General features: G+C 53.4%; 1 protein-coding gene across 1 annotated transcript in view; it reads right to left on the bottom strand.

The window, feature by feature from the left end:
• ASTN2 (astrotactin 2) overlaps positions 1-16249 on the bottom strand; it is a gene marked incomplete at its 5' end in the record, with an annotated part of 343253 nt that overhangs the window by 113918 nt on the left and 213086 nt on the right. The window contains 3 exons of the mRNA XM_084272571.1: positions 5188-5367; positions 7284-7388; positions 7814-7938. Coding sequence (XP_084128697.1) covers positions 5188-5367; positions 7284-7388; positions 7814-7938 — 410 coding nt within the window. The remainder of the gene's footprint in view (positions 1-5187; positions 5368-7283; positions 7389-7813; positions 7939-16249) is intronic.

Here is a 16249-nt window from a genome sequence, read left to right as displayed (position 1 = left end):
TGTGGAGCCAGGAGTTGGCCTGATGGTTCTGATGGGTCCCTGCCAGCTCAGGAGATTGTGTGATTCTGTGACTCTAAGCAGCTTTTTAAACAAATTCTAGTTTATCAAACACACGTGATCCTTGCAGAACAAGTGCCGTGCCGGTGCTGTTCAACCCACCCTGCCGTGTTACGAGGAGTTATGATTTCCATGGGCAGCAGCAACTAAACCACGACCATTTGTGCTCAGCAGCAACTGAGAGCCAGGGTTCCTGAAGGGATAAGGAGAGGGGGAGAGCCCATTTCTTAATCAAAGGGGGCAGAGCTACACAAGTAAAAATAAAGCCAGATGCTTCCAGTCTTTTCTATTGTATAGCTTAAGTGATTTTTCTGGGTCATTACTCAATGCGAGGATTTAAAGTTATTTCATTTTGCACAACTAATTACTCGACTTGCCTGGCAATTTTGGATTACAATGAGCAGTGCGTAAGGTCATTTACCAGCCTGAGTCACAGCACATATTTCAGTCTAAACGAAATTTCACGGCGACCAGCTAGACTGTTTTTAACTCCTCCAAACAAAATGTCAAAATCTGAGGTTTTGAAATAAATATAATGACACAAACACCACAAGCAGAGTGTTAGAAAGGTAATAGAGTGGTTATTCACAGGAGCAGATCTCAAGGACAGGGAAATTCTATATGCTTTACTTCTGACCAAGCAGGTAATAAGGGAAAGCCATCATCTCCTTTAATAGATGCAAAGCTTGCCTTACAGCTTTCTTAATGCACCTGATTGTGTCTAGGAAATGAAAACTAAAGGTTCCCCTGGACTAGTTCAATCTTAATTGTGTTACAGCAGTACCAGACCTGAAGGAAGATGAACGAGACCTTGAGAGGAGGACAGAGGGAATCCACAGACCCTACTCAGACTGCTATTTTCGCAGAGCTCGAGGCTGCGTGCTTAAAGTAGCTTGTATTTTATGAAGGTTTTTCTGGTCCAAACTGCTGAGTTCGCAAACAAGCGTGGGAACTGGATCCTCCTAAAGCTAAATACAGCCGTGACATACAGGCTGAGAGAAGAGGAGCAAGTACTGGGGAGGCTGGTGGGCAGGAAGCCTTAGGGAGCGCAGTAGGATCTCCCAGGGCACTGACACCGTGGGCTGTTTTCGCATAAGAGGTGTGACAGGGGGAGCACCGTTCACATCTGTACCAGCCACTTCCAAAGCCCAGCCTGCCTGGCGCCCAACGTGGCTTGATCACCTCAGCCAAGGAAACTCCAGAGATCACAGGAAAAGCGAGAAAAGCAGCCATTTCACTCACTGCAGACACAGCACTCTCCTGCAGCATAACCCTTGGGCAGCTAAACCCTCTGCATCGCTTCCACCCTTGCACATCAGCACCTCTCACTGCTCCCCCAGCTGTGCACCTCCCAGGCCCGCGGTGGCAAGGGAGAGCCTCTCCCGCAAGCCTGCCTGCTCCTCGGTGGCAGCACGCCACTGACACACCGTTCCTTCTTCCAACTGCTCCCAGCTGGAGAACAGAAGTCTCCCACGCTGAGGCTCAGCTAGTCTGCACCATGTGAAGGAAAAGAGTTGTCACTCAAATGCCTGACAAGACGAGACCCTCCGCGTTACTGCTGATAACGTCTCCATTTTCAATAAGTGCCGGAGCACTTACAGACGTTTGTTCTGAGATTTGTGTATTGCAGTGGGAATGAGCAAGCTAAAAGAGCTCTTGGGGAAATCCCACCAGGGCCATCAGACTTTGCTATCAGAACAAATCTTCCCCTTACCTAATCAAGCTCTCCTCCTCTTCCTCCTTGTCCAGCCAGACTGTGGGGCCATGGAGCAACCAGGTCTCTGATAAACCTTTAGTGGGGACTGAAGCGGTCACTGGCTGGTGGATTTGCAGGATGGAGGGATCGCTCTCTTTCCTCCTGTGCATCTCTCTGGGGTGGGTTGACCCCAGTCTCTACCTCCAGTTTTCCTGTTGAGCATGGCATTACTCAGGAACAGCCTGGTGTGGGCCAGCACACCCAGCTGGGTCCCCTCCTGGCATCTCACCCACCTCACTGCAGGGGCTGAGCAGGGAAAGAGTGAAAGCCTGGATGCCATGCAAGCACTGCTCAGCAGCAGCTAACACGCTGGCCTGTTACCAACACTGGTTTAGCCAAACCCAAAGTGCGGCACCGCAGGAGCTGCCACAAAGCTGGTTCACTGCACCCTGCGCAGACCCAGCACGTTCTTGCACGCAACAGGAGGTGGCTGGGGGCATTGTGTTTACCCCAGCTGTCAAACAAAGATGCTCACATGATTGGTACGAACTTAATGAGGTGCCATCAGCATTAAATGCTAGCTTGGACGGCGAGAAAAATGATGTGGGCTCCCATGGTATGGATCAATGGCTGGGTCGATCTCAAAGTCCCTGCTCGGAGGCTACTCTGATGAGTTAAAGCCTTGCGTGGCTGCACAGAGCCAGAGGAAGCAGCCCAAAACCCAGGCTGTTAATCACACCACAGGAAATAAAATTAGGGTTTAGTTTGGTTTGCTATCAGGCTAAGCTGGTTCCTAGAGGGGAGCCGGGGGCACATTTCCATGTCTGCCCTGGAAGGAGCACAGTGTTCCGTGTGCCACAGCTGGGCGGGCAGGCAGCCCTGCCTCTGCTGCTCTCATCCTGCAAAACCTTCGGGACAAGGGTGGGAGGCTCCCTTGCCTCCTGCCAGCACGGTCCTTGTCCGATTGCAGAAGGAAAGGCAACATTCTGTGTTTCTACAGGCAGAGCAGCCTGCAAACACCCCGGCAGTGCCTGCAGCCTGCCCATCCCGGCGAGGCGGTGGGTCCAGGCAGTGAGAAGGCACCAACTTCCTGCTGTCCCCGATGAGATCCAGATCATTTTCCCCTCCATTTGGCTGAAGGAAGCGTTCTGCAGACACCAACCCACGTCATGGGCTGCTGTGCCGGCTGCGAGCGCGGTGCTTGGGCTGCTCCAGCCTCGGCAGAGAGCCAGCGCCTGGCCCGGTGCTTTACAAGAAGTCCGGCTGCCAGTGGCACGGTCTCCTCTTCGAAACCATGTTTTCAATTAGGGCTCGATGCGCAGATTGTGCACTTTATTGGTGCAGCCCTCCTCCTGAGGCCCGCCGATTGATTTATGGAGTTGATTAAAATATTAAAATAATTTTGTGCGATGCTGCAAACACGCCACAACGTGCATTTCTATCATACTTGGTGCCGTTCCAATTAGCTCGAGACTCTCCTCTCCCCCTCCTCTCCTGACCTGCTTTGTTCACTAACAAATTACAGTTATCCTGGCCTTACTTTCGTATTTATTAGAGATGATGCATATGTGTGCTCTCTGAGCAGTTCGGAAACGAGCTGGCTAGCAGCAGGGAGCCCGGCGGGCCAGAGCTGTTTCCGAGTGGAGAAGGCATCCAGAACTGTCTAGCTGGAGCTATTTATTCAGATCCTCCTTATGTCACTGGCAAAATGAGGGTAAATCAGTGGAGGAGTTGGAAATCAAATCTGTCTACCATAAACAGCAAGATCTTTCTCTTAGCTTGCTGGGGTTCCTCCAGGACAGAGCCCTGGGTTTCCCGTGACTCCTTCTCTATCCACGGAGCTCATGTCCCATCATATCAGCAAGAGCCCTGAACATCCTCAACGCCTTCTCAAAGAGCATTTTCTGGCCATCAGACTGCTCACTACAACACTTGTCCCCTCTCGGTACCGACAGCAGTAAAGTTCAGACCCCACTAGCTACAGAAGCTGCAGAGCGTGCCACACATGAAGAACCAGGCTGGAGCCAGCCCCCAGCACCCAAATGCTGCACGATCAGAAATGAAATACGCTTACATACAAGCCCTATGGATAAAAGCTCCAGGGGATCCCTGGGGTCCCAGGAGTGCTTCAGTGCTTCCCGGGCAGTGGGGAAAGATGCCCTGGATGCTCCCTAGTGTGCTGGAGCGGCGTGCAAGCAGCACAAGCCACCACTGGGAGCTGGGTGGGGAGTGAGGCAGCCTGCCTTGGCCCACTGCATACCATGGACTAAAAAGGCAAATAAGTATTTGCCAGCAAGACACTGCTGCCTCAGAAGTGGGAGGTATTTCATTGCTACCATTCTCTATACCCTCTGGCACCACGAACTCCGGCTGTGGTGACCGCCTCTAGTTCCCACCCGGCATCTCTGGCGAATCCCTACATCTGCAGTGACAGCACTGGGGCCACGGAGCTACTCAGGGTCTGCTCCTGACACACTTGCCTGGGGATTGCAGGGAGCATGCCCAAATGATTAATCACACCGTAAGTACAGAAAGGAGACACCTCCAGGATGCTCCCTCCTGCTAAACAGGGGCATTGCTATGGCAAACTCTATTTATCGCTATTTAAAACCCAAACAAACGAGTACAGGGTGTTATAAATACCCTTACAAGACAAGCTGCGCTAGGAAGACGGAGGAGAATGAGGAGGAAGATGGAGGCAGTGGGTAGAAGCACACCACACCTCTGTCTGCTGGCTGCCAGAGCACGGGGCCACTCTTGGCAGCACGCACGGGGCTGGACACAAGTGCCTCTATGACCTGCGTTACTATTAGCCCTACAGCAGGCCCTGTGAAACATCACAGATGTTTTTCAAGGGAAAAATATCAGACCTGGGGAATATCCCCAGCTCCGTGGAAGAGAGAGATGAATTGGCAAATAGAAGGCTACAGCGATAAGGGAGTTTTTATAAACATAACCTAATTGTATTACTTCAAAGTCCTGAAGTTTATTGCCCTGTTTAATGATGTGTCTCGTTATTTATGGTGTAGCACAATGAGTCTGCTATTGATTTAATACACTTCTTTAAAGACCATCATTGTCACAAGCAATAAAACGAAGCCATTCTGAGACAGCTCAATTATGTCACATCTCCATCATCAGACCCCAAGCACCGGCGTGTGGGGGCCAGAAGCAGGTGGTGAAGAGGGTCCTGCGGGGAAGGATGGAGCCAAAGTGCGGCAGGAGCAGGAAGGATGGGTTCACCTGACTCAGGGATCCTGCCCATGGACACCACCTCCTGCTGCTGGGCACTTGGTTTGGTACAAGTCTCCTCTCTGTGCCCACTAACTAGCATGGTGATGGCATATGCACGGGGGAGAAGGGGTGATGGATGGAAAACAGCACGAATGATAACCAGCATTTGTGTCCCTGCCCACTCCCGACGCCCTCCTCACCTTTCTGGTACTGGAGCCAGAGCTGCTGCTGGACTTTCTTGCTGGGGAAGTGGATGGTGCAGCTGAACTCAGAGCCATACAGTGCCTCTGCGATGTAGTGGGACCCAAACTGCTGGATGAAGGAGAGCAGCTCCTCCCGGCTGCTGTCCTTGTTGAGGACCTTCAGGATGTTTGCAAAACCTGTAGGAGGGAGGCAGGGGATCAGATCAGAGGTCAGCCTGACAGGGCTGCCAGCCACAGCCTGGCAGGGAGGAGGCCCAGATCCCCTGCTCAAGATGTACAAGTCCCCAGTTCCTCCTCTCTTGTCTCCATGGTTTACATGCCCCACAACCTGCTATTTACCCCAGGCCGTGGCTCTGGCATCCTTCTATGATTCTCTTCCCTAAGAGATTCCTCAAATCAGTTTGCAGGGACGTGCATGTGACCAGACATATGCACAGACACGCAGGTCCACACACACCCAAACACACTCCCATTCTTCAGGCTGCTGAGGACATCACCAGAGGATGTGCTTCCCCTTTCCTCTGCAGTGACTGGAACCAGCTGCATTGTCCTGCTGCAATTTATTCTGGATTGCACTGCAGACGGTCCCCACTGCAAATACCCTACATAGCCAAGAACTATTTTTGGGAGAGCGTTGAGACAGCCCTGGGGGGATGCACAGGGCTGACAGCATCTCCATGGGTGTGCAAGAGTTTGGGCATCTCTTAAGCAACACCCTGCAGCACCTGTGCAGACACCAGGGACTGCTGGCCTGGGATGGGGATGTGGAACCTCACCGCCCTACAGAGATGAGGTACCAGAGGTGTCGGTGACTATACGGTGCTGTGGCATCATTTGCAGCTGGCTGATACTGCTTTGATACCGTGGTGGAACTGAAAACATACTGGAAGAAAATAGGTCCTAACTCTCATCACAATGAGGCTGGCTGGCGGGTTGGTTTATTGAAGGAGAAGCTAAAAGATTCATTTTGAGCTGAGCCCAAGCATTTTGTTCAGCTCCAAGGGGGTTATTTCATTCTGGGGCTGCACAGCCTGTCTGCACTACGCCTGTTTTGCTTTTCTTTACTTCTTTTTTTTTTCCCCTCTTTCTTTTTTTTCTTTCCTCATTTAAAAACAGGTTGATTTTGAAATTAAAAAAAAAGAAAATGCTGTTTTGAAATGGAAAGGCAAAACATTTCAGGTCGTAACAGAATGTTTCAGCATTTCTGAAACAAAATGTGCAGCTATAAAAACATGGAAGTGAAATGTTTTGACATTTCCAGGATCCTCCTTCTCGCCCCTTCTTCAGCTGCAACTCCCTGCATTGTTTGACCTGCATTTATGAGAACTTTGGGTCCTTTTGAAGCCACATTTTTCTTGAGAATTTACTGTTTTTCTACATACACTCTCACACAGCCACCCTTGTGCAAGTCCTCCTCTCAGTGTTGCTTATTCATCTGCTCCTGGCTCTGACCCCAGCTCTGCCTCCAGCTCTTGGTTTGTGTGACTGAGCTGGACAAACTCTCTGCCTCAGTTTCCTCCCTGTAAAAAGGAGGAAAATCTCTCTGCCTGCCTCTGCTGCGGTGCTGGGAGGATGAATTACTGCCTGGGCAGAGCCGGGAGGTGGGAAATACTGGTGAGATGCTTGGCTAGGCTGAGGGAGCTGGGATTGTTCAGCCTAGAGAAGAGAAGGCTGTGGGGGGACCTCATTGCATCCTTCCAGTACCTGAAGGGAGCAGAAGAACAGGAGGGGAATCGACTTTTTCAAAGGGTTTGGATTGAAGCTAAAGGAGGGAAGGTTTAGATTAGATATTAGGGGGAAGTTCTTTAGAGAGAGAGTGGTGAGGTGCTGGAACAGGCTGCCCAGAGGGGTGGTGGGTGCCCAATCCCTGGGGATGTTCAAGGCCAGGTTGGATGGGGCCCTGGGCAACCTTGCCTAGATCATGCCTGGAGGTTGGTGGCCCTGCCTGTGGCAGGGGGTTGGAGCTCTGTGATCCTTGGGGTCCCTTCCAACCCAGACTAGTTTGTCATTCTATGATTCTACGACTGCCTTGGGACAGAAGACCACCACCCACTCACCCACGTAGACACTCGTCTCCTGCTAGAACCCCTCACCTGCAGAGAGGGTGATGGAGCTCAGCTTCACCCTGTAGAGGTTGCTCCTGACCCGCCAGTGCTGCACCATGGGGTAGCCCATCGCCTCGTCGTACTTGATGTCCCCTGCGAAGGAAGAGCCGGCACTCAGTCCCTGCCGACTCAGCGGCTGTGCCCCGGGGAACGCTTGATGCTCACAGGGAGCAAGGCCACACTACACACTGCAGGGGTGAGGAACAGGGTGCTAGCGGGGATGGTAACCTCCTCCCACAGTCACACCACAGGTCCCCAGGCTGCTGCAGGACCAGCATTACCATGGGTGTGGCTGCCTGGGGCTCATGGGGATGGAGATGCTGCCGTGCCGTGCTGGGATCATGCAGCCCATGCACTATTTCTGCCCGGGGAATGCAAGAAGGAGGCCATGAAGGCCTCCATCACACTAGGGGTGATGCCGATTCCCCTCAGGGATCACACTGGGATCCATGGTGGGAGAAGGGGCTCTTACTCCTGTGCTTGTCCCCAGGGGGGCTGAGCCCAGGGGCAGCTCGTACCAGTGAGAAGCTGGAGGTCAGGAAGGGGCTCTGAGAGGACACCACGGCACTGCTCCTCCACGGGCAGTGGGATCACCATGAGACCATCGGCCAGCTGGGGGAAGTCCTTGATGAAGTTATTCTCCCTGCAGAGAGAAAAAAGACAACTGCAAAGCAACGATGCAGGGCACGGCCAGGCAGGGGAGCTGAGCTGCCCCGGCAGCACGGGGATGGGTGACTCTGGAGGGTGAGACATCTCCTGTGAGCAGGAGACCCAACAGAGGATGAGGTTTGCAGCCCCTGCCGCCAGCTGCCCCTGGTTCTGCAGCACTTGAAGGCAATGCTTAATGAGCTCCCAGGGGACCACAGCTGCATTAGCTCTCCATTAGCTGCGGGGGACCGTGCACTGACTGGGGACATGGCCACTGGTTTTGGCCCAGATTTTCCAAGTGTGTCACTGGAGAAGGGGCAGACAGTGGCGAGGAGAGCAGAACAGCTGCTGCATCCCAAAACTGCCCTGTCCCACCAACTGCAGCATCTTCCATGTCCAAGCACCATGTCCAAACACTATACCAAGCTCCACCAGGGCTTCCCACCCCAGACAGCATCCCCACCCACACAGCTTTGCCCTGAGATGACTGGCTCTCTAAAAAAAGGGAAAGGGACATTTATAGACACCAAAAAAAAAGGAAAAAAGCCAGCGTGTGCAGCTTACAGTGCAATTTTACCACACATGCGGGATCTTTTCTAACCTTGGCAGGTATAACACTGTATAATAGGCCCCTAATGAATTGTTTCTAGAACAACGAAACCGGGGAAATTATTTGAAATTGTGAACAGACAGGTCTCTGGGAGATAAGCCTCCCCCAGCAAGCAAAATGCCTCACGCCTGCGCAAAGGAAACAGGAGGGGGGATTTTAAATATTGATCTTAGAGCCAAAATATAGGCCAGGAGGCTCTGCGTCCTCCGGGTGCGGAGACAAAAGGGCAGCTGAGCAGAAAAAAGGGAGGTTCCTGCAAAAATCAGGTCAGCTCCAGGAGCTGGGGGAGCTCAAGGCTGGCACCGCCTGCCCCAGCTGCATTTTCTGAACAGATTTTCCTTTAAACAGCTGCTGGGTTCACCCCGCTTCCCCTGTTTTACCCCCAAAGCCCATCCAGGGATGCTCCACGATCATCTCTCAAGTGGGGACACCTCTGCCACCTCCAACAGTCCTGCTGCGGCAGGGACTCCCTCCTGTGTGAGGGGCAGTGAGGTCAGCAGCTGCAGGTGGGACACTGGCACGGGGCTGAGCCTGGCTGTGCAGGCAGCACAGCCACCAAGGAACAGGCACATCACGCTGCACCCCATCTCACAGCCTGGTTGTGTCTCAGGAGCTTCCCTTCAGGTACCACTGGAGGAAAAGTGGATTCTGTGTCCAAGGGGAAAGAGCCCCTTGCTCACACGTGTGTTCACAACTCTATTGACCACGCCAGGCATGGGATGCCCGTGGTGAGCAGTGCTGTGCTGCTGCGAGCCCCGTGCCGCTTTCCTGATGCAAATGGAGAACTGCAATTACTGCCAGAGCCAGGAGCTGTGTGGGTGGTGGGAAGCAGGGGCTGCAAAATTAGGCACGGCGGTAGGGAAGCCAGGAAGGAGTGTGTCGGTGTCTGCTGCTCTGCCTCAGCGGAACAGGGAGGAAAGCATCCAAATCTCAGAGAGGTGTGATGCTGCACCGGAAAAGCGGGGGGCTGCTGCACTGAGCCCTCCTACCACCCCAAAACACAGGGGCTGTCCCCTCCCTGATGGGTGAGCCTCACACCCTGCACTAGGGTGTGCACAAGGGACAGACAGACAGCACATGGGCCGCATCCCACCTCTGAGAGGAGTGGGAGGGGATGCCCAGGGTGAAGCAATGCAGGCCAGTGGCAGTGCTGCACACAAGGGGATGGACCTGGCCATGCCAGAAGAGCTCAGTCATGGGGGACACAAACAGGTGCCCTGTCAGACACCAGAAGACAGTGTTAACCCTGTGCCCAGCCACAGGGCAAAGGAGATGCAGAGAAGCAGCCTCTCCTCGTCCCCACTCTAAACCCACCCAGACCACCTCAGCAACACGTGTCTGTGCTGCAAGCCTGCGGGCCAGCTGGCCCTGGGCATAACCCCAGCTCACCAGGGTGGCATGACAGCCTCGGGGCTGGTAGCCCATGCGCTACAGTGGGACAAGCTGGAGGAGATGCACCCCAGTGCATGGGGAACCTGCATGTGAGCTGATACCTCTACGAAGAGGTACTTACAGAAGAGCTGGGCTCTACGGGCCGCTCGCTGTAACACCGCTTGCAGTCAAAAGGCTGAAGCAAAACAAATGCGAATTGAGATGTGGGCATAGACACTGGTGGGTGCCCGCATGAGCCATAATGGGAGGAAGCAGCAGCACAAGGCAGGATGCATGCATCCTGACGACGGGTTTTTGCTACCAAACCCTTCCTGCACCCTCCCCACCTCCAGCCCCGGACACAGGGTCTGGGCACACATAGCCCCGGAGTCAGCCCTGCACCAAGACCTCGCCCCGTCTGCAGCGCTGGGACCCCAGACGCTCAGTGCCTGGCCATGAAGGTGCAGACGGCCGTGTGCCGCGGAGCCGTAGCCGGCAGAGGGCTGTAGCTCCTTTTCCACTGCGCCTTATTAATAACCCTGCGGCTCGCAGCGCTGCTCGCCGTACAGGCAGAAAAAAGAGTTTCTGCCAGGCTTTTGTGCTCTCTGGAAGCTCTGATCAAAGCCGCCGGGCTCTGCGTGAGGGGCAGGGACACAGGCGAGGGGAGGGAAGTGACAGCATCCCTCTGCACATGCTGCCACACGTGCGTCCAACTGCGGCACGGCCGAGCCACCGGCGCCTCCACACAGGTTCATACCTGGGGGTCTGTGCTCCTTCCAAAAGGCAAGGCAGTTTCTACCAGCCAAGGAGCCAGGTTTATCCTGACAGGATGAGGAGAGAGCCCAGTAAACCCACATGCTCCCGGCATGTGCTAGCTCCACAGCATCCACCTCGATCTCTGTTTCTGCCCCCCAGCATCTCCCCAGAACTCACAGTGTGGGTGCCCAATGCCCGTGGGAGCGGTGACCACGCTGCACACCGGATCCACTCATCGACTCACTGCTCTCTCCCAGCAGGGATCTGAATGTCTCTCCGGCCACTGTGAAGATACTGAGTCATGATAGAAGGAAATGCTGTTTCTCTGTCACAACCGTGGTCCCCAGCAGAGTCTGTCCCTGCCTTGGGAGGGAGCTGACTTCCAGATAAATGACTCTTGATGCTGGGAAAGGTCAAATGGCCAAAGGCTTTACTGAGCCCTCGTGCTGGTAGGTTGGGCAGTCGCCTGGATTAAGCTGAGTTCAAAATCCTGGCTTTGATGGACACTTCTTAGAACCTTGGCCGAGTCATGAAACGCACCCGCAGCCTCTGGGACACAGACAGAAGACAGCAGCTCCCTCATCTCAGGGTGCTGGTGGGGTGAAGGCAATTAGCATCTGCTCAGGTACCCTGAGGAGGGCTCAGGCAGTGAGAGCCTACTGTGCTGGCATTCTCCTGTCCTTCTGAAACTAGATACACAAACCACAACTGATTTCAGGGAATCTGACCTCAGATAATACGCCCAAGGTCATGCAATCCAGCTGTGGCACGGTGCAGTGTAGGGCTGCGCTGCTGTGCTCCACTGTGCTGGTATCATCTCACACAGCCAACGGGAAGCCTCCAAAAAGGACTGGCGTCCCACAGCATCCCTGAGCAAAGGCGGGGTTTGAGGGAGCAGGAGAGCCCAGTGCAGGCATTGGGGAGCAGCTGGGGTGCTGTGGTCCTCCTGGATGGGACCACAGCTGCAGGGTCCATGGCAGGATTCTGCTGACTCCTGGGACACCTCATCCCTTTTCCGAGGTGTTGAGAGCCAGGGCTAAGCTTGCAGAGTGAGTTTGGCCCATGCTAGTGAAAAATCAGCTGGTAGCTCACACTCACTTCATTTTCCTGTTAGCAACACCACTGGGTGAAGGAGCAGCTTCTCCTCAGCTGTGGCTTCCTCCCTTCGTGCTTCACTCCCAAAGGACACGGCCTCGAGGCCAGGCTCTGCCCGCTGACCCTTCTGGAGACCCTCCCGGCTCCTGTACAATCCTACTGCAAATCCAAGCACCAGCTGGCACGGTCCTTCCTGCCTCCATCCGCTGCTGCCCGTGGATGCATGCCCTGCATCCCAGCAACCGGGCAAATATATTCATGAAGGGGTAAAGAAAAAAAAATCAAAATCAACTATCAAATGACCCCACGAGTGATTAGCTGATGCCCCGAAGCGTGAGATTTAATTACCCTTATCTGAGCCGACGCAGCTACAAATGTTAATCACATTATCATCCAGCGTGCTTATGTTCGGCAAAGCGACTACGCGAGCGAGGACTGCGCTTTCTGCCATGCAAGTCTGAGAGGATGCTTCTCAGGCAAGAATAATTTATTCATCTTACTTCTTTCCGTCCCACAATGGCTCGGGGAGAACGTGATGGATTTGAGGTTATTTAGTGCCAGCTTTTGACCCAACATTCCCTCGGAGAAGCTTTCCTGCTGAGGTGGCTGGAAGCTCGTGAGAGCCCAGCCAGCGTCTGACACGGGGACGTTCAGAAATAGCTGCTTTTTAGCTTGACATCGCCAAAAAAAAAATTATCTAGAGTCACTGGGAGACAGAAAAGAAGGTGTCCTGTTTCCACTTCCACTTTGGAGAAGGTAAGCACACTGTAAATCTCCCCCCACGTGTCTCCGTGACCTCAGGCACTGGTGAATTATAAAGGCTTAATGCAAACCCTCTGAAGCAGCAGTTACTTACTCCAAATTTACTGGTCATTAATTTTAGTGAGGCCCCACTCCTGTATAACGAGGCGGAATGAAAAAAAGGAGAGACCGGTCAGCATTTGCCAGGCCCTGGAACTCCCTCCAGCTACACAACTTTCAGCCCCAATCACCCTTTGTGATGATGCTCAGCTGGACCTGGCTGTGGGGAGAGAGCGGAGCACCCACCTGAGCTGCCTGTGCCTGCCAGACCCGCCTGTGCCTGCCAGACCCCCGTGATGCCATCACCCCGATCCCTCCATGGGATGATGCAGACAAGACCCATCCCGGTGCTGCCCATCCCTCCCTGCCACATCCCCAGCGCCCCCCACATCACCAGCAGCAATAAACAGCCTGACAATATGCAATAGCAGCCTTACCCCTCAGCTCAGGGAGAATTAGCATTTAAATTGAGGTGTTTCGGGGAGGTAAATCATGCCAGCGCTGGGGCTGCAGTGCCTGCAGGCACGCACGGCGCTCCTCCGGGCCGGTGCAGTGAGTTTCCATGCATGGTGCTCAGCACCATCCCCTCCACACACCCTCGGACCAAGACCCAAAACCTGCCCCAAAACCCTCTGTGGGGCTGGGGCTGCCTAACAGGGAGGTGTTGGAAAGGGCTCAGCCAACTCGGCTCCGTCTCGGTGCCTCTTTGATCCCAGCACTAGAATACTAATTGTGGTGCTGCACCAGCACGTGCTGGCACTGCTGGGGCTCTTATTCCCTTGTCACATCTAATTTGGGGTCACCAAGAGCTGCAAGACCAGGCAAAGGGTGCTGGCTGTCACCGGGGACTGCAGCCGGGATCTGCCTGTGCCACTGGGCACAGGGTGCTGTGCAGGGACCCCAGCCACAGCACAACGTTGGTGGCAGCCTGGAAATGACATGCTGACATGGGACTGCAGAGACAGCCAGACAGATGGACATGGGCAGCGGGAGCAGCACTGCTCCCCAGGAGCTGGCTGAGCCAGAGAAGGGGATTCCTTCCCGGTGAAGAGTTTACCCACCCTACAGCAGGAATTTGGTTGATCCAAAGTTTTCTGACAACTTTGCTGAACCTGTAGCAGAACCTGAGCACAGATTATTATTTTCTTGTGTGTTTTTGCTTTTAAGCACAAAACAGATGAGGAAGATGAACAGGTACCAGCACCATGCTGCCACCACCTCTCCGCCTCGCAGGGGGCTCCTGTGCCTCCACAGTAGTTGAAGGCATCTCTAACTGTGATTGCTTTTCTGGTCTCCATCAGTGCAGCAGAACATCAAACTCATTTCATGGTAATCCAAAGCTCACTACTCCTGGTGTTTCAGTTCAGATGTTGAACCGTTAACTCAGAAGCAACAAAACCCAGGTGGAGTACCCAGAGCCCAGCACCTGTTTATCACCTTATATCATTCTCCCTACCCTGCTTCCCCATTATACAGCTACTGATTTGTGTCAGTATAGAGGGTGTCTCCTGTGGATCTTTCTGCCTCCAGTGTGATGGGTGGGAACAGGCTGACAAGGAGCGCCGGGTAGAATCAGATTTGGAAAGTTTCAGTAACCACAGCGATGCCTGGCGCCCGTGCAGCAGGCACACAAAGCTGGATTTATGCCTTAATTACAGAGTCAGCGCTGTGAGAGGAATCCCATGCAAAGCTCTAGTTCTCAGCCCCTTAAACAACTTTGCAAATTTACAAATTATTCCCTTTGGGGTTGAAATTCCACATGCTTAACCCAGGCTTAAAGGTGATTTCCTGCAAGAAGTTTTAAGAAAAGTCAAAAATCCCCATTTGTGAGGCAGAAGGTGAAGATGAAAAGCCGACACATCCTCAGCTGGCAAAGGGAAGAGAGTGACAACCCATCTCTCATTTGCCTTTAACTCTGGCACAACCTACTCTTAGATGCCCACAGCCACAGAGAGCAAATCCCTCGGGAGATGAACGCATGCGAGCTGGGAGGCACAACCCTGTACAGAAGCTGCCATCATTAACACTTGACTTCAGGTACCATCTCCTAGCTGTGTCAGAACCAGAGCCTGAGAGACCTGAGTCCACCAACAGTCCTTTCCCTCCGATGGAGCAGGCTCCAAGCCGTTTGGATTTACTGCTGGGGACCTCCTCCTTGGATGGACTGCTCCCATCGTGGACAAGCAACAAGGAAGCTGATGAAATACACCCAGCATATGTCCAACCCGACGCATTCTACCTTTAAGTTGCTCTCTCCTTACCACCACCCTGCTCAAGCCACATCACCTAGATGCATCACCGCGAGAACAAGCCCTTCCACACACACCTCCTGACTCCATGCCTCCTCCTTCAGGGGCGAAGCAAATGAGCAATTAGCCAAGACCTCTCTCCCTGCATCTCACCACTGATCTCACCACTGGCTCCACCACTGTCCATAGCCAGACGAGTTTTGGCCTCAGCATCCTTGTCCTGAGCCTGCAACCCAGTGTCAGGGTTGGGAGGACATGTCTGAGCAATGAGACACCCCTGTTGATGGGAAGGTCTGGGAATCACCCAGCAACTGAGGTGGCTGATGAGAAATCCACCTGTTCACAGAGGGCTGGTGCTGCTTTGCGCCTGCCAGGAGCATCCGCTTCTTCCTCCAGGTATCTGCTCTTCAAGGTGTCTCCCTCCATGAGCTTCACCACTGCTTACAGCCCAAGGGGTGACCTTCTCAGCGTCTGTGAGCTCAGCGACTTTCAGCTTTTTAACAATTTGGATTGGGAAGTGGCCACAAAGACAGACAAAGCTCCTGGAGCAGCTCAGGAAGCTTCTGCCCACTGGGCTGTAGCCACTGCGTGATGACCTGGGGATATAGGTTTCATTATGGAGATGGTTTCATTATGGGGATGGTTTTCCTAAGCCTGAGCAACCCAGAGCTGGGCTGGACACCTCCTCTGAATGATTATTTCCGTGGTGAGCTGAGCTGAGGCTGCGGGTCCTCTTGAGCGGGTTGTTTCGCTGCTGTTTGCAATCATTTCCCCGAGTGTTGCTCAAGCAGCTCTGTGCCTGGCGCTCTCATTAACATTATTTGTAACGAGGCAACAAATACAAAACTCCCACTGACTTCAGAGGAGCCAGGACTGCACGCTGGGACTTCCCAAGGAGCGGGTGTGAGGCTGGTGCCTGCCTTGCACCCGGTTCCCGTGGGATGCGGCCACAGCAACCTGCAGCCGTTGGGCTCTCCGCAGGCCAGCAGCTCTCCCAGGGAAACCCACAGCCCCCTGCAACACCCTGGAAGCACAAGCTCTGCCTTTTAAATAATATTTACCTTTCCAATGTAAATGCAGACACTGCTCCCTGCTCAGTTCACGTGTCTGTCCTCTTTGTAATGATTTGGGATCTTAAGCAATTTTTTTTTGCCCCCCCTCTCCTAAGCATCATTGTTAACCTTTAAGATGGAGATAAGGCATAAGAGTTTGGAAAGGAATCAGGAGGGACCTTGGAAATGAGCCAGAAGCAGTGTTAGTACCGGGCTGCACATCATATCTCTTCGGTTCTTCTTTCCCCCCAGGGTGATTCGGACTGCTCTTGACTACCACCATGGTATTACAAACTCTAATGAGGTTTGGAAAATAAGAAACCCACTGCGGCGTGGGAGAAACTAATAGAAATTGTTTTGTCTTCTCTCTAT

This window comes from Gallinula chloropus (genome assembly GCF_964237585.1).
Source record: "Gallinula chloropus genome assembly, chromosome: 18".
Classification (NCBI taxonomy): Eukaryota; Metazoa; Chordata; class Aves; order Gruiformes; family Rallidae; genus Gallinula; species Gallinula chloropus.
The sequence above is the reverse complement of the archived record's forward strand: the minus strand, read 5'-3'. Positions and strand labels throughout refer to the sequence as shown.